Source organism: Fringilla coelebs (genome assembly GCF_963513975.1).
Source record: "Fringilla coelebs genome assembly, chromosome: 7".
Lineage (NCBI taxonomy): Eukaryota > Metazoa > Chordata > Aves > Passeriformes > Fringillidae > Fringilla > Fringilla coelebs.
Window position 1 is genome coordinate 23726388 of NC_140035.1, and position 19026 is coordinate 23745413.

Genomic DNA, 19026 nt, shown 5'->3' on the forward strand with positions numbered 1-19026 from the left:
TGATCTGCCTTTTATTTTACATACCAGACTTACTCTGAGCTGTGTGCCTTCAACTAATCCTGTGTGCATTGCAGAAAAATGAGCTGCTGCCCACTTAATTCCACTGATAATCCTCCCATTTCCTATGTATTTGTAGTCTCATTCCTAGATGCTGAATATGGAGACTATTCTCAAGCAGCATTAAGTTTTCCACAATTGAAGAATTACACGTTTTTCTTAACCTTATACATGCTGCTTTCCAAGTAGGAATCCTTGTCCCAAAAGGAGCTTCTCATGGAGACCCATTATATACATCTGTTCTCCAAGAAATGGAAGGGTAAAGTAGCAGGAAAGAAGAAACAAGAAGTAGTAAAGTAACAAGAAAGAAGAGAACTGGAGTGGAAGCTGATGAAGCACCAGAATGAAAAGGCCATGCGAGTTATAACAAACCTTTCCAAAGATGAACACAAGGCAGCCGAGGCAGAGGCCCAAATGATGGTGGAAGGGCCAGAGCCTGCAGTGCAAGCACTTCTATGTAGGGGCATTTAGAACACCTGACTCTGGTGCCATCTGTGCTCAACAGAGATGTAACACATCTGAGATTGCAGCACTCATCTCTATCTCTTATGGGTATGTGGTCCCTCAATGGGATACTGAACCTTACAGGACATGAACTTCTGATGCTTCCTTCATTAAGTCTCCATCTATATTCCAAGGGTAGTTTCCTTCTGCACTCAGACACACATTTTCCTTGGCATAAGGGCTGCTTTTAAGCCTTGGTTGTACTTTCACTTCTCGAACTGTGTAGGTCTCAACAAAGGGAAAATTGAACTAAAACAAATACAGACAGCAAATGAAAATAAAAGATACAAGCTTGAAACAAAATGGGTTACTTGAAATCAAAAAGCTGGCACATTTTTTGTTCTAAGTAGGAACATTTAACTGAAGCTTTGACCACATGAGCCATTATATATTCCAGCTAGTGCTTATAGATTAACGTGCTCTTTATATCCTAAATAGTGCCTCAGAAAAAAAAAAATAGTATTCCATTTGTATTCCTGTACTGGACTCAGCCTGCAGGTAAGGGGGTATATTTTGCACATACCAAATACTTTCAGAATATGTGAAAGTCCAAGCAGATTGTTTCCTGTGCTCTGTTCATCATTACCAGTCATCTTGACCTAAAACAGGCTAGTTAGAATTCTAGTAAATGGTTGTCTTAAGCTTAAAGGAGGGCCCACATCTCCTTGTCTGATTTGTAACTACAAAGGCAGAGAGAAAAGCAAGTCATTCCTCCAAGAGCGTAACTGGAAAGCTTAAGCTATTTCCTCAATTCAGCCACAGGGCTGTGATCTGGAATTCTCACCCATCTCTCCCCCAAACTCCCTGGCTGTAGATGAATTCGAACCCAAACCTTCCTGTTCAAGTGATTTCACATAATTGCAGAACACCTGAATGAGTACCAGTGTGCTTGGGCCATGCAGTGGGGCTTTAGACAGCAATAAGATCTGCGTTTGAATGCTTCATTCTTCTCTTCCATGACAGAATTATGACTACAATTTTGAAATACAGTTCTGCAAGCATTGTAACTAGATGGGATGCATACCTGCCAAAAAATCAATACTCACAACCCACTGCTACCAGCACAGCATGCCATGACCTGCTGAAATTACCAACTTTACCAAATTCTGACAGAGTTGTGTGATGCCCCCACAGTTCTGCATTTTTCATCTCTGTACTACACAAAATTTAGACACATTTCCTTATTGTGGTGGAACGAGCTTTACACCCATAAAACTATGGTACAACACAAACACAATTTAAACCACAACAGATGGACTGAAATAGGCTAATCTGTATTAGTCTAGTGATTTAAAAAAAGAAAAAAAAATCAGCTAAAAAGGGGCTAATGTATTCTGACAGGAAGCTAAGTCTCCTTACGAGGATGCTAACATTAACTCTTGCAGCTTGTCTACTTTCACGATTAACTGTTCTTTTTATAATCACCAGAAAAAAAATTAACAGTACCTGATTTTTTGCAGTGGTATATCTTTTCAGATGCTTTATAAACTCTGTTCGAGAAGTATTTTGTACAACAATAAGAGCCATGCTTCCATTGTTCAACCTGAAAAGCAGACCAAAAAGATAATTATCTTTCATCATTAATTTGGAAGTATAGCAAGCTCTTCAATAGCCTAGATTAGAAAGAAAAATTTTTAAAAGCCTACAAGAGTAAATTAATAGGATAGTCTCAATAGTTTTCCAAATCTTTTTGCTGACCCCCACCCCATAGATCAATATAAATTATGCACTGAAGTTATTCAGCATCAATATATTTATAACATACATTGTAAAAATAACTTTTAGTTCTTTATCAATAGCCATAATTTCTTGAATACAATACATATAATCTAAGAAAAGCTTGCTTTTCTACTTAACAGATGGTTTTTAAACATTAGGGATCACAAACTTCTCTTTTTACTCTTCTCTCCAGCAACAAGTAACAGTTACCATAAGTGCCTCGAGGCAGAGCTGTACCCAGAAAACAGTGCCATGGTGCATGGAAGCCCCCCCAGCACAGACCCAGTGCAGATGGGTTCCCCCACCCCTCCACCAACACCCATGCTGCCCTAACAAAGGCTGCCATCTCCAACTCCCACTCTCATAGCAGTTCTCAGTACAGTTCTATTTATACACTTCACAAAACAAAATAAAATTAAGGACTAAGAATTTTTTACAAGATAAAACAGTCATGTACTAGAGATTAAACAAGAAGAGCCCCCACAGTGCAGATGCTCAGTGGCTCTCAGTATCCAGTCTCCATGGGTACTTTTGCATCTTTGAGAACTGGGGTCAGACTGTGAGCCAGTGTCAGCTCCCCCATTCCTTAATGGAATGTACCTGGGCACAGAAACTAGCAACTGGAATATCCATGCAACCATGCCTGAGTCCCATTTGAGTTATAGAGACAGATCAGTGTTCAACAAGAGTATCTGATGAACATGGCAACCCCAGCTGAGACTGCCTTCTGGAGAGAAATGGCATATTTCCTATCTTCTGCACACATATGCATACATATATTTATTTATTCATTCGGCATCAATGTTAGAAAAATATCTTAAGAGTGTTTAACAAAATTACATCCAGCCTACCAGCCCTGAAAGGGATAGTTCAGATAGCCCCTGGACAGCTGCATCAGGAATGTTCTCAGACCGTGGCAACAGCACTGTCTGGGAGGGTAATTGTTACATAAACATTAAGCAAGTCACCTGGCACAGCAGTACTTTGCTGATTCAGGAAAGAGTGATGATGACATTTAAAAAGTTGCTTCCTTATCATACTTGTTTCAATAAAAGGGCACAGCAGACTACTGGGCATTCAGCACTGAGGCCTTTCATCTTTAGAAATGACTAAGAATTCTCATTAGTTCTCTAAAAAGCCCCATCTGCAGTGAAGCACAACACCTATGCTGTGAAAAAGACATCCCACAGGGCTCACACAGCATAGACAGTTAAATATATCTGGACACATTTCTGCAAATTTAGACCTGTGTAACTGGTGTTACAGGCAGCAGCCAAAGCTTGCACCCCACTTCAAATGTCTTCACATGGCAGAAACCTCTTGGGAAAACAGGAGAGAGAGAAGAAACCTACACGAGTTCCTTCCATAGTGGGTCTGGAGTCTCTAACCATCAGTGCCATGTTTTTGTTTCCCATATTGAAAAGACTCGCAGTCAATATGTTATTCACTATGACAAAGGAAGTTCCTGTTTGAGTCTACCCTTCCTACTCTACTAGCTGACCACACTGCTAGATTATTTTTAAAAAGAGATGAAAGAACAAGGGGTATTCTTACCAAAAAAATAGGGAGATCCACTGAGCAGCTACACTGGGAGAGAAACTAGCTCATTCAAACCTGCAATAACTGCATGGAGATGTCACAAAATTCCCTGTCACTGAGAAATGGGGAAGAACAGATAGAAAGAGAAAGCAAAGCTAAAATTCTCATCAGAATTTTCCAACTGACTGGAAAATAAAAACACTAAATGCAGAACAAAGTTCCTAAGATGGGACAGCATCTGAGCCCTATCTTGAGGACTGTGAGATTAGCAGGATCCTGGGAGCAAAGAAAACTTCTCATTAAGAGTTTAATCATAAATAATTTGGTTCTACATTGTTTCCAAGAAGTCAAATTCTACTAAATAAGCCAGTAATTTTGAAGAAAAACACCTCATCAATTCTTCTCCAATTTGACCTAGTGACAATCTAATGAAAGAAAAGAGACTCATTCCATTAATTTCACTGAGTGTCGGGTTTTTTTGGTACACATTCATGCACACACGAGTCTCTGGATTCTTTTTTGAGGCAGCATTTTGTACTTTGCATACAACTACAAAGTCTGTACTTGCTATTCTGCTCAATTGCCAACTGGATACAACAGGTACAAATATTTACCACCTAAGAACTGCTTTGGTCAGCACAAAGCAGGTGCTCAACAAGGAGCTAAAGGCAGAATGAGTCAATGTCAACAACCAGGTTACATACTCCTTTGTTTCCCCAAACCCTGCATGTAGAAGGTTCATTTCTCAAGTTCTGAGGGAAACCAAACAAAAAAATAATAGTAAGAGAAAGACAAGTGTGAACTTTAGCCCTTAATAACATGAGAGAGACTCATATTTCATTTTTGCTGGCTGTAGAGAAAAAGAAAAGGGTCACTTTTATATTTGAAAAAATAAAATTAAATCCAAGGGTGAAGTTTCCCCATAAAGCCAAATCCTATGACAGATGACTGCTCCATGACTACTACTTAAGTCAGACTTGCCAACTAATTTAATCACAGCAATTATCCACTCATAATTCTAGTTAGACTGCTTGACCTTATTTGCCTGATCCAAAAACTGATTACAATTGCTGGGATTATCGAGTCTGCTGCAGTCTATGCTCCCTCCCCCAGTCCAGAGGGACTAGACTACCTAAACATAGGCTGATATTCTCGGAAAAGCCAAGGTCTTAAGGTAAGATGTCAGAATTTATAGACATGACTAATTCTCTAAACCCATACTGACCTCGTATTAGGTGCCAAGCCTCTTGGTGCCATTGAACACAGACAAGGGATTGCCATAATGCTCACATTCAGGAAGTGACCCTGAGTTTTCTGCCATTGATCCTTGCTACCTAAATATAACAGAGTAATTCTATATTACTCCAGTTAATCAGCCATGGTTCACTTTTAAAAAATCCTGAAGGCAAAAACTCACCTTTTTTCATTCTCTCTTTTTTCTTTCTAAAAGGAAAAAAAAAAAAAATTGAAGTCATTTGCACATTTAAGCAACACATAATTTATAAAAAAGTAGCACATTACTGGAACTGAAAAAATCAATAATACTGAGTGGAAAACTGCCTTGTAATAAGATTCTCTATAACAGTCCACAGGAAACACTTTACAATATGTACAAGTTTGCAGTTGTCAAAATAAATATTTTTTCAGATTGTATCACCTGTTGATTAAACTTGAACAAAGTAAAGAATGTGTACAATTTTATTCTTCAAAGACACATTTCTGTAACTTTGGAATTGCTTGAGTCAGTTTTACTTACCTGTCCTTCTCAGGAGTGTCTTCCTGTGGAATTTGTAGAGGGAGAAATGATAATTCACATTCCTCTGGCCTAGAAAAGTAATGACATTTACTAGGATGTAAACCAGTATTCTGACTGTTAGGCACACTTTTATCAAAGTTAAGATGATTTTTAGGAGATTCTGAATGTACAGAATTTATCTCCTCTTTATCTTGTAAGATACACCACATCTGAGTTAAATCTGTCTGCAATTAAGATAAACTACTGCTCTCTCTGGCTTTATTATTTCCCTTTCCTCAAGAAAATAAGAAACACTAGAAAAACATAACATGTCTTGGCATACTTGAGATCTGCCAGGGTTTTGATGAAAGCAAAATCCTTCCTCTGGCTGGAGGGCATCCAGCGGTGCTTCTCTGCCAAAGCCAGCGTCCTCGCCCCAAACCCAAACATGGCCGAGAACCCCAAAGCGCAGCAGCTTGCTTGCAGTGCTGAAGGTACACACATCTACTGCTTGGATGTGTCCCTAAAGTTTCATAGAGAGGAAGAGAAGAGAAGAGAAGAGAAGAGAAGAAAGAGAAGAGGAAGAGAAGGAGAGAAGAGAAGAGAAGAGAAGAGAAGAGAAGAGAAGAGAAGAGAAGAGAAGAGAAGAGAAGAGAAGAGAAGAGAAGAGAAGAGAAGAAGAAGAAGAGAAGAGAAGAGAAGAGAGAGAAAGAGAAGAGAAGAGAAGAGAAGAGAAGAGAAGAGAAGAGAAGAGAGAGAAGAGAAGAGAAGAGAAGAGAAAGAGAAGAGAAGAGAAGAGAAGAGAAGAGAAGAGAAGAGAAGAGAAGGAGAAGAGAAGAGAAGAGAAGAGAAGAGAGAAGAGAAGAGAAGAGAAGAGAAGAAAGAGAAGGAAGAGAAGAGAAAGAGGAAGGAGAAGAGAAGAGAAGAGAAGAGAAGAGAGAGAAGAGAAGAGAGAGAAGAGAAGAAGAAGAGAAGAGAAGAGAGGAAGAGAAGAGAAGAGAGAGAGAAGAGAAGAGAAGAGAAGAGAAGAGAAGAGAAGAGAAGAGAAGAGAAGAGAAGAGAAGAGAATCTATATTTAAAATGATACACAACTTACCATTTCTTTTTCATCTACTTCAGCTGGGGGAAAAAACCCCTCCAGACTGCTCTCTCCTAAGGAAGTGAATTTTACTAATCCAAAACCAGAATCAATCTAGATAAAATTAAGACTCTATCAAAGTAGTAACTTCAGATGCTTGAAAATGTTAAAGCTTTGGTAAAACATTTAGCTACTTCATAAGGCTGCAAAGGGTCTGAATATTACTTTTTTGCACATTTTCAACAAGTTGAATCAAGGAAAATGAAATATTGCTAATATTTGCATAAATCTCTGCAACTATTTCACCAAATATATGTAATGACTGCACATTATATGGGATATATGGGAACTCTTAAACATAGGTTTTAAATGTATTAATGTTTACAGTTATAAAATATAAACATATAATTCTATTCAAGATAGGATATATACACTTTTTTTAATACACCCTGGGCATCTTCCACTGCATTCAGTGTCTCTGATTTTTAAAGTAAGACAGGCTTAGATTTTGCCTGTAAAAGGTTTTATATTCTGGCTTGAGAAATAGAGCAAAGGCTCTTCCGCTGCAGACTGCAAGACCAAGAGAAGAGATACTCAAGAGGGACCTTAATCTTTTTCCTCTTTTTAAAATTTAAAATAAATGTTCTAAAAAAAGACTGCTTTGAGAGTGAAATTAACATTTTCTGACAAAGTATTTGCTATTTCTAAGACCCAAAAATAAGATTTGCACTAGCAACCTATCTTTCCCTTTTAGCATAATTATATTTTCACATTCAAAACCCATTTATTGTGCAGACCCAGTGGCAAATTATACAGCTTTTCCATGAATAAAGCTTTCTTATAGAAACTGTTAGTATTTAACAGAAATGCACCTGGAGCTAAAACCAGGATTGAATCATTTGGGTTTAAAAGCCTTACAATATAGGTTACAGCGACAGAGCAAAATGTTATGTCTTTACTGAGCAACTGGCTATGACAAACTTCTACACACTGCTTTATTATTTATACTCTGGTAGTGAATGTAAAATTATTTACCCATTACAATGTGCAATGTCGCTGTCACTGCATGTTTAATACCATAGAGTGTATGGGCCAAAATATTTGTAGTACCTGTAAAAGTGAAAAAAAAAAGCTGAAAAAAACCATGAGATATACAGAATAACCAGAACAAATATACACAGCATTTTTAATTACTGCATTTTCAAAAAGATAAAGCCTGCCCATAAATTCTCTTGTTAACAGCAGAAATGCTGAACAGTATTAAATTAAAACCTTTAAAACTTCCAGAGGTCTATAAAATCTTCTCTGCAAATTCATTCATAAGTGCCATAAAAACAAGGCAGTGGGAGAAACAAGCTTTTCAAAATATTGCCTGCTTGGATTTTTTTAAACCATCTCCTTAATCATCACCTCTTATATATACCCATGTGCTGTACTAAGGAACTGGAGACAGATTATCTAATAAGATGTATTTGGGGAATACTTTTAGGCTGGTAAAATAATAGCCAGACAGTGTAAAACTGTACATTTTTCAAGCCAAATTATATTTAATCTAGCCAAAGATAGCTGCTGTGCTTCTTGCAGGCTACATTTTAGACTCTTGGAATAGTGAATAAAATTAATTAGTACATATCAGCTTCACAAGTAAGAACTCAATGACTGAAAAACAGGGAAGGCAGAATGTGACATCTGACAAAGAGGTGACTTGCACTCAGTGCACCAAAACTGATCCATCTCACTTTTATTTGTCACTGCCTGGATGCTGGCAGCCAGTCATTCTACCAGCCACCAGCGAGAAGAGAAAAACAGAATTTGAAACAAGGGAGTGAATAAATCAGGTGGCAAATAGAAGAAAAAGTCAAAACCCAGCAATGTCAGTACAGAGTTGAAAAAGACAGTGGAAAATCAGCTGCCAGTTTGCAAAAGAAAGAAGCAGAGTTCTGAAGGCCCATGACTGCTGGGCCTTTGATATGCCAAGGCACTTTACCTGGGTAAGGAACATGGAGATATATATGTAAATTTTGCCCTTCTGCTTTAATACCTAGGACATAAAATGCTGTGCATCAGCTGACTTTTTAATATAAATTTATTTTTAAAATCATGAAGAAGGAGTTGTGTCTTTCCTAAGTAGGTGTAATTTTAAAAAAATTTCAAATTGATTTTTCTCATCTCTGGCATTACTTAGCCAAGCAGCAAAAGAATTCACCTCTAGAAAAATAAAGGCCTGCCACCAAACAGGCAGAATATTGACTTCTTCATATCACTGATTAAGAGATGAATAATTCAAGAAAAGTTTAACTAAAAGAACAAAAATTACATAAGAACAGTTTAGAACCTAATGTTTCCATATAAAAATGAGCTCATATAAATTTTCAAATAATTTTCTTGTTTCAATTATTTAATAATCTACAGCAGCAATAGACAATTCTGGATGTTAAATTTACCTTAAGTTTCATGGAAGAATTACCTGTCTTTCTAAAGTAGGGGAAAGAAGGGAAGAAACGAAAAGACTACCACATGTCAAGCAACAGGCACTCAATATTTAAATAAGCAGTTTAAAAGTATAATGTAACAGATTGAAAAAAAAATTTTATCTCCAAATTCTGCTTTTATGTCATGCAGAGTGTAAAAAAATATTGAATTTGCAAAGACTGATGTACATAATTACAAAGCTCTAAAGGCATCACACCATTCTCATTCAGGAATATATCTTTGATTTTCTCCAATAATTTCTCTACATAAAAAATTTTAGTATAACTTGGACTCTCAAAGATCACCTGTTAAGTCCTTAGAACACCTTAGCCTCTGAAAGTAATTCAGAACTTCATGGAAAGCTGCCATAACATCAAAGAGAGGATCTCTGTGTTCCTGCTATATGAAGGAAGTGAGGTACATCTTTTAAGGTAAGAGATACCCAAAACCTACAAAAACCCCTACATTTGACCTAAAAAGCAATTCTTCCCACAATACTACAAGTATATGCTCAGCACTATTCCATGTTTGAATGACTTGACAATATTTCATGTTTGAATGACTTCATGTTTGATTTAACTTCCAGATCCAACTAGTTCTGCTTTGCAGTGAAGGTAGCTAAAGATGTAATTAAAACATACACAAATATTTCCTTCAATCAGCATTATACAGCTCTTATCAACTGTTATGAGTATGTCTCCAAAACAAAGGAAATCACACATACAAGCAGCAGATCGTTACAAGTCAGACAAACCATGCTCACTTCCTGTGAGTCAAGACAGGGCAGTTGTTATTCTAAAAAACAGTGTTTTACTTCTCCCTGAAGATCAAGCTAATTAAAGAGCACAAGGTGGAATATAGTTTGGAAGATCAAGCTTGGTATGAGTTTAAGCTGCAATCCTGATTTAAGAGTAATTTATCAATGCAGATGGCAGCAAGATACCAAACAACCACAGCTGAAGTCAGTACCAATCTTCAAACTGGCTTTAATGAGACTTAAATCTCATTCCTACTAAACAGGATAGGCACAAGTAATTGCATCCTTCTCTTAAATCTTTGGAGCTCATTAACATTTGCAGAAGTAAACAAGGCAAAATCCCACCCTTGAGGACTCTGAGGAAGATGAAACAAATTCTGTGTTCAAAAACAAAAGCACCACATCCACCCTTCCACAAACTGAAGAACTAGGCCAAGCAGAGTTTTCTGGGAGCAAGCACCATCATATTCTATAAAAAATCCACTTAGTCCATGCCTACCAGCAGCTTTGATCCCAATAATGACTGAATAATGTGCCTTATTAACTAAGTCCTATACAAGCAGGATGCCAGACAAAATAATCCAAACCAAAACAAACAAGCAAACGCAAAACATGCAGCCTATGAACAAGGTAGAAAAATATACAAAAATAAGGAGCCAAGCCTTTCTTATTTAAATGGTGATTCAATAATGGTTTAAGGCCATTATTCATGCTCCCAAGCAATCTCTTTTCCCCAATGCAAGCTCAAGATATTATTTACCAATACCAACTATTCCCCTGAATGCTATCATATTACTTCAGAACTAAAAACCTTTGATGACCATGACTTGCACTGCTCACACATTAGTAAGTCACATTTTTAGTTCTCACTTCAGCTACTCAGTTTAATGTGAAAAGGTTTTATCCATACAATTCCAGCATCTCTATCATTAGCATTTTTTTACGGAAACAAAGATTTTATTACTCCAAAATGAAATCTTGTTCAAAATATCAACTGGATTTCCTGACATTACAAACAACTTCCTACCACCTCCTTCCCACCAAAAGTGCAAAAGCATCTCAGTAAGAACAGAGTATCTGCAGGTCATGTAAAGCATGACTGATGAAGGTACCAAACAGAAATTGTAGAGAAAAAAATTGTCCTTGGAAGTGCAAGCACTTCTGCAGTACAATTAACTTAATTAACCAGACGACATGAATATTCATAAGGCTGTTAATGTCTCCCCCATCCAAACAGATAAATGTGATGTAATGACTTCCTAGTCAAGCATAGCTAAAATTCTGATGAAAACTGCACCAACATTTTGGTTCTTTGCCTGAAATTTCACAGAAATTAACAGTCCCTCAGTAATATTTTATTTTCTGAATTAATTGGGAATTATGAATTTATTTATATGAACCCCTTTGGATCAAAAGGTTCGCAGGCATCAGATATAGATTGTCTCTTGTTCTGTAACAACTGGATAGCTTTTTTAATGTCCTTCCACAGTTCCCCCTCCCCTTTCTCTGTTTCCCCCTCCATACAGTTTCTTAGCAGTAGTTCCCATAGCAACAAACACTCTTGCTAATGGCCAGCAGTACAACTGCAGGCTTCCCCACATCTCATCCATTTGATTTGGACCACAATAAGGCAGCTCAGTAGAGTATTTCAGTAAAAACATACTCCCCTCTGGACCTCTCTCTTCAGGAGGTAAATTGTTTCAAAAGCATCTTCTTCCCATCAAGAAGACTGAAAGTTCAAAATGCTGTCTTAAGTACTTATTATAGAGGCTAAAACCAGATTTTAAGCCACCCACATAATACTATCCTGTAATTCAGTTGTTGATTCTACTTGGCTGGTAAATCCTAATAATTTTGTACAACGGATTTCTGGTGGGGGAAAAAAAGTTAACTGAACAGAGTTGCATCCTCATGAGAACAAGTATCATACTCACCTGTTTCCTAACTCAGTACCTCATGGAATATCAGGAATATGGAAATCAAACAAACAACAGATTATTTTTAAGAACCTATTAGGGTTTTCTAACAATATCACTTTATAAACTGTTCTGATCCTCTTTCACAAAATCTATGCCATTCTGTGTAAGAAACCCTATGGAATTTTGTTGGGTTTACAAGTCCTTTCTGATCACAACATATCTGTCTTAAACTGAGGATAGAAGGCAGCAATGAGAGGCACAGTGACCTATACACAACATGGAGTCAGGGGCTGCAGAGATTCTGTCTCAGCACCATCGAGATATTCACAGTACCTGAGCTGGTAAGGGATGACAGAACTTCTGTACTCAAATACATTGTCTCATGTCTTTGAGATTGCTGCCTCTTTTACCAAGGGTTTTTAATCTGGGAGAAAGCTAATGTAATCTTGCTCCTTTACAAGCAACTAATGGTCCTTTTATATGTGCAAACCAAACCAAAGCATTTTAAAATCTGTTTGCTCAGTTCGAAGTGAGATGCTCCTCTTTATTTTGTAGAAAACTTAAACCAGTGATTTGCTGTTTTACTAGCTGCAGGAATGTGTTCCTTACCAGTTAAAAACATCTGAGAAACTATGTCAAGTAGTCTTAGCAAACATTCACACCGGAGAGTAGTGTTCATGCAAAAATACCTTTCTTCTTTTCAAGAGAAGTGATTCGTATAGTAGTCCAGAATCAACCCTGACTGTACTGATTTGTGCTAGTTTTGGCTGGGGTAGTTAATTTTCTTCCCAGAGGCTACTATAGGGCTGTGTTTTGGATTTCGGCTGAATACAGGGTCGATAATAAGATGTTTTTGCTATTGCTGAGCAGAGCTTACACACAGCCAAGGCCCTTTCTTCTTTTTCTCACTTCCATGCTGGTGAGGAAGTTGGGGGTGCCTGGGAAGGTGGGAGGAGACACAGCCAGGACAGGTGAGCCCAACTGACCAAAGGGATATTCCAGACCATGTGACACCATGCTCAGTACATCAAAGGGGGGAAGGGTGGGACATTGGAAGTGATGGCATTTGTCTTCCCAAGCCACTGTTACGTGTGATGGAGGCCCTGCTCTCCTGGAGATGGCTGAACACATGGGAAGCAGGGAATGAATTCCTTGTTCTGCATTGCTGGTGTATGCAGCTTTTCCTTTTCCTATTAAACTGTCTTTATCTCAAGTCAAGAGTTTTTCAGCTTTTACCCTTCTAATTCTCCCCCCATCAACACAGGTGGGGCAGTGATCAAACAGCTGTGTGGGGCTGGGCTGCTCGCTGGGCTTAAACCACAGCAGCTCTTGCTAAAGCCTTCCTGCTGGGCACAGCTACACTCCAAGGAGGGCAAATACAAACACTGAGGAGAAGGGACACACAAACAAAACTACACCACCAGATAAAAGTTAATAAAAGTGAAAGATGACTTTTTAAAAGAGACAGATTTTCATGTCTGTAAAGAAGAAAGTAGTTTTTTGCACACTTTTTTTTTTTAATATAATGCACACAATGTATTTCTGGGACACCATTTTAAAATACACCCTAAGCATGAATCCAGCTGATAATTCTGCCAAGAAAACTGGAGATGCAAATAAGGAAAATCTATAAAATAAAGTTTTCATTTGGTATCATTTCTGTCAGGAAATAAGACTGAAATTTGATCTTGTATGGATCAGCTGAAAATTATTTTAGTTTTAATCTTTCACAGCTTCTTCCTTCAGGCAAAGAGCTCATCTGTGCCATTACTATAAATTATCATTACAATTTAAAATCAAGTCATTTGTAATCAATATAAATCACCAATTCAGGACATTTATTCAATAGCTCCCTTACATAACTGAAGCTTTAGCATCAAGAACTGCCTTTAGTAGCCAAAACTGTAAAACATGCCAGAGGGACTAAAAACAGATGACTAACAAAATGTAACAGTACCTTTCATTCTCACCTGCTGGTATTACTCCAAGAGGCACTGGTGCTCTGACAGGCTTTGATACATATTCTGTGTCTTTCCCAGCATCTATCTGGGCTCTGAGCAGTAGCCCATGAGCAACTTCACTGACAGATCCATCTCCACCAACACACACCACCCTATTACAAAACAAAAATGCCAAACGGTTCAAAACAAATTCTTCCATAGCTGAACAAACAAGTGGAAGGCAGCTAACCCACACCATATACATAATATATTTTAAAAAGCTAGAAAATATTCTTTCTTTATCAAAAAGCTTGGGTTTCACTGTCAGATCAGTAAATATTACCTGAATGCTCCTTAAGCATTCTTATTTCTGCTTTCTGTCTGAATAGAAATAAAACTTTAAAACTTACAAAGTTTTTCTTACCTTACCATGCATCATGCACATAAACTGGAAGAACCAAACACATGTTTAAGTGCCTCAGTGGAAAAGCTCTTTACATCTTTCAATGCTGACCCATACAAACATTCCAATGCCTTTTAATCGCCCTTACAATAACAACTCACCAAATATTGCAATAAAATAAAAAAACACTTGAAAACAGCTATTTTCCTACACTATGCAGGTAGTTGAGGGATTTAGCAAAGTATAAAATCCTACTGCCAGCAATCCTTTGCACAAAGGTACTTAATCACTGCTTCTGGAGCACGTAATTAAACTCCCACCTGCTGTGGCTATAGAGAGGAATGCATTTGTCTCTAAAAGCTCTGTTACAGCAAACCTTTTTTTCCTTTTTGTTTTTGTTTATTTAAGTACATATTGCAGTGATTCTCCAAATTAGTAAGCATATTTTAATGATAAGAATAGTAATAATGCATTCCAAGCATTTATGACAGAAACATCATATTTACTTTGGGAAGAATTCACCTAAATTATATTCTTTTCAAAAATCTGTATGAATACAGTTGTGAAACTATGCCGAAGCATTCAACCAGGTAAAACTAGGCAGATCTTTTTAAGAAAGCACTCATGATGTTATTAATGTTATCAAATATTTAAATTCAATTACCTCATTGCCTTTAACATTTTTCTTCAGTTTCTATTATTATTTCCAAGCTGATTTTTATTCTCTAATTTTTAGGAATATTTCCTCTATCTAGCTAAACACTGCCACATTAAATAAAAAAAATACAATATATAGCTTGAAGAATAGAATATAAAAGTTTGAAGCACATTTTCTTCCTGCTTGCAATCAGGAGTCATTGCCTTTCTTTTGGCTCATTTTTTGTTTATTCCCAGGCTTAAAATTCTCTGTCACAGTAGCAAAACCAGTTAATCTTTGAAGTCTGAAAAACTGTATACCTTCTTGTATACAAGAAGGACTTGTGTGGATTGTCTTCTAGCTATTAAAACCTTTGAAAACATATATTTTCCTCTGATTTTGCAGTGCTAGGTAGAGTCTAAGGAATAATATGAAAATGCTGCTGATTTTGATTTTTACTATTTTAGCATTAATCATCCAGAGTTGCCTTTTTGGCTGGAAATAGAGATACCATCAGGCACCTGGGAGTCCAGTGCTAATCAGTGAGAGCCTGCCATGCATAAGGAGTAGAAAGTCTTGAGCAAACAAATTTTACTTAGACCTTGAAGAAGAAAGAGAGAAAGAAACATCTTTCTGAGAAAAAGAAACATCTATTTAACCATCAGATGCAACTTTCTTAATTCACTAAGGACTGACTAACCCAGGCTACTCTAAATATCCTTGATACTTTAAGCTCCTGCCTAGGGAAGAAATGTATGTATGGGCATTGTCTGTTTCTGCCTCTATTCAGATAGGAAAACCCAGCTGAGATAGCAGCATCACAAATGCAGTCTCTCTATTTGTCACCAAAGCTCAGTCACAAGTCAGGGGTAAAAAAGCCAAATTAATAAAGTGCCTCAATTTTCAGTGTTCCTAAGAAAAAAATATGGATAGCACAAAAACAGAGATTGAAACCCTCATGAAGCATATTTCAAAGGGCTTTATGTTTGTCATTATTTATGAATCCAAGATGCATTTCTATTGTCAGTAATTAATAAATACCAAAGTATTTCATGAGAACTGAATTTCTCAGGTTTCATATATATGAGAAACAGTGTAACTCATTAAATACCCACTGACATAATTTTTATTGGAATACACATAAAAAACAACATAATGAGATTTACTAACCTTCATAGTCACTAACCAACTTACCCATCAAATGCCTGCAGTTCACATTCTTTAAGTACTGAGAGAGCATGTCCTTCATATTCAGTTACTGTGGAAAACATCAATCAGATTAGATAATTTTAAACTATTTTGTCCATCCAACATAAGGAACACAGAATAATTCGATTCAGATTATTTTTTAAGTCATTAATGCATTAAAAGAATGGGAAGTTATATTTTACAGTTATGCTAGCTAAAAGGCCAAACACTAAATTACAGCTGCTATCAGATACATGGCTATTTCATGCACTAAAATTCAGATAATTCAAGATGTTTGTCACATCAAAATGCAAGTTCTAGCACTGACACAGTTGGTAAACTTAAGGAAAATAAGCATATCCTCAGTTAAGATAGAATTTCTTCAGGATCAATCAAAGTTAATTGCCTTTGTGTTAGGATATGCAAATTGCTAAATCAAAAATAAGAGGAGTTAAACACAGAAGTATCAAATCAAGCCAAATACCAGTGACAACAGCATATAACACACAGAGGAAGGTGGCACAAGTATACACCAGAGTTCATAGCCTCTGGAGGAAATGAATCTGTCACTCCACATTGATGTCTCTGTGTTTGCTGATACCCTATATAGTACTGTAAATGCCAGTGAAGACAGGATAAACTGGCATACTACAGATGGCACGAAGCATCATAACTACATTTAGCATTTTCTAGGGCAGCTTTGCCAGAAGAGACAGCCCAGCTGCAGCCACCCATCAAAGATTTTTGCTGACTGACATGACACTTGCAGATGGATTTTTTGTGTAAGAATGTGCATCATTATATGCAAAATTACATTAATCTTTCATGCTTGTCTGTCCCTGGTGCTCACATAGTTCAAGGCTTTTCTCCAGTGTTCCTAAACACTGCTAAAATTATTAGTCTTGATGTCTAAAACAATCATTCCATAGCTGTACCTGTTCCAACAGTATTTCTACAGACTATTCAAAGGCTGCTTACAAGAATTGAAAATACCCCTGTCTCTTCCTATTTAAACAAACACACAAGTATGTGTGTGGACATAGTGAGTGTATATATCTTTTCTCCCAAAAAATGAGAAGGAAAACAAAATCAAAACAAAGGTGATACAATTTCTACACTTCACACTAAAAATTCTTTATATTGCCTATAAGTTGAAAATCCCCTAATCAGTACCACCAAAGTTCTAATGCTTGGTGTTTTGAAAATTCTTAATTAAAAAAATAGAATTGTTTTCATTATATGGAAGGCAGAGATTTATCATTTTGCTGCAGAAACACCTATCACTGTAATAACTTTTGGGAATTATTTACAGAGTTTAGTCTCATGCAGGGCCTCTCTGGAATATCAAAGCACATTATATAAGCCACCATATTCAGCCTTGCATTGCCAACAGGAACAAGGCTTTTATCAATATCTGTAGGCTGTTTGAAAAACGACCAATAAAAGTGTGCATCATGCAAAAATGCAGAAAGGTTCAAATATCTTACCATTGCTTAGCTGTGAAAGAAACTCTTCCCATGAAAATAGAGTTGGTTACCAGGTTACATGCCTTTTTAAATGAACACGATGACATTTAGAAAGTTATGAGTACAGTCTAATTAAAATGGAACAGTAAATAAGATTTATTTTGTAACAGAAGACATGCTCAGTGCTTTCCTAATGTAATGTAAGTTATGCTTACTGTTACAGAATTAATTCACTCAAAGAACAAGGACATGAAAATAAGGAGGGCTCATGTCTACAGAGAAGTCAATAAAGGCAGTAAAAATGACTAATGTTAGCCAGATTGAGAGCAAATCCATCCTCTTTGCATCTAATAGCTTAAGTTTGGAAATTATATAGAAGTACTGCTCAAGGCTTAAGATTGGGGAATTACAAGAAATTAAAAATTTGATGAGAAAATGACAGAAGACCTATTTTGACACATCATGACAAAAAGGCATTCTTGTCATGTGAAAAAAAATGAGGTTTTCAGGAAAAACTTTGTGAGAGCCTATAGAGAATAATTCAAGTAGAAAAAGAACCTAGAAAAATCCAACAGAGACATAAAAAGACCATGTCTAGAAAGTTTTCTGCAGGCTTGACAACCTCCAGAAGGGCATGTATAAATCATTCTGATAGCTGGAAAAAAAGCTAAGTGTTTGAATATTTGGCACTGTTCCAATTCAGGGGGGAAAAACAAATGAACAAAAAACCTACTCAATGGATTTTGGTAATAGGAAGATAGCTCTTTCATTGTTTGGAAAGGATCCAAATCTCATATTTGTCAAAATCATTATCAAAAAAAATATTATTTGATTATTCTTGACCACTTCTAATGCATAATTTAGAAATATTTTCTTTTTCAATAATGTTTTGAACTTAAGTGCCAGATAACAGCATGAAGGTCCTGAAGAAAGAACACCAAAGGTGCATCTCCATTTGAACAGAATCACACATACTCCAAAAACAGAGTTTGGCCTTGGCCTTAGGGCTTGGCCTCTACACATAGAAAAAGCAATATAAAATTAGTTCAACACTTCAGAACAGGGGATGCTTCCATGTGGCACCTAAACATACCAGCATTCCTGCCACAGACTAAAATCAATGGGATTAACTGTTAGTGATAACAGCTTTTTCTCATCCAGCACCAACACCAGTTATCTGTTGGTATTTACCATATGCCAATGCTATTTACCATAAATTAGTGCTATTTGTCCAACTCTCAAACATTCCTTTCTTTTGTGGTTCTGCCCTAAAAATAGGACTTAGGGAAGGCTGTTATTTGTAGTCCAGGTTGTAAGTGTGCATAAATGGAAGCAAAAGGGTCAAAACTAGGAAGAGAAGTGAGACGAGCCAGGATTCTGTCAGGGTTTCCTTTATTTATTTTTCTTTAAATATGTGTAAGATTTTGCAAGACACTATTGTATTTCTAAAATACTAGCTCCAATTATCACAGTTTGCCAGTACTTGCAGGTATCTCTACAGCGAAGTGAGTTTTTGTAGAACTCAATTTTTGGAAGAGTCACTGTTCTTATCCTCCCAGCCACATCCCAGCTGCAGCAAAAAAATTGCCCAATTCTTAAAAGAGGCCAGATT

At 36.8% G+C, this 19026-nt stretch overlaps 1 protein-coding gene across 1 annotated transcript in view; it reads right to left on the minus strand.

Moving 5' to 3' along the window:
- Nucleotides 1–19026, minus strand: part of CERKL (CERK like autophagy regulator) — a gene marked incomplete at both ends in the record, with an annotated part of 50318 nt that overhangs the window by 271 nt on the left and 31021 nt on the right. Inside the window, 11 exon segments of the mRNA XM_084209057.1 lie at nt 644–810; nt 2008–2104; nt 5045–5153; nt 5237–5262; nt 5576–5644; nt 5898–6016; nt 6018–6077; nt 6651–6706; nt 7668–7742; nt 13751–13893; nt 15955–16018. Of these exon segments, the coding sequence (XP_084065183.1) occupies nt 644–810; nt 2008–2104; nt 5045–5153; nt 5237–5262; nt 5576–5644; nt 5898–6016; nt 6018–6077; nt 6651–6706; nt 7668–7742; nt 13751–13893; nt 15955–16018 (985 nt within the window).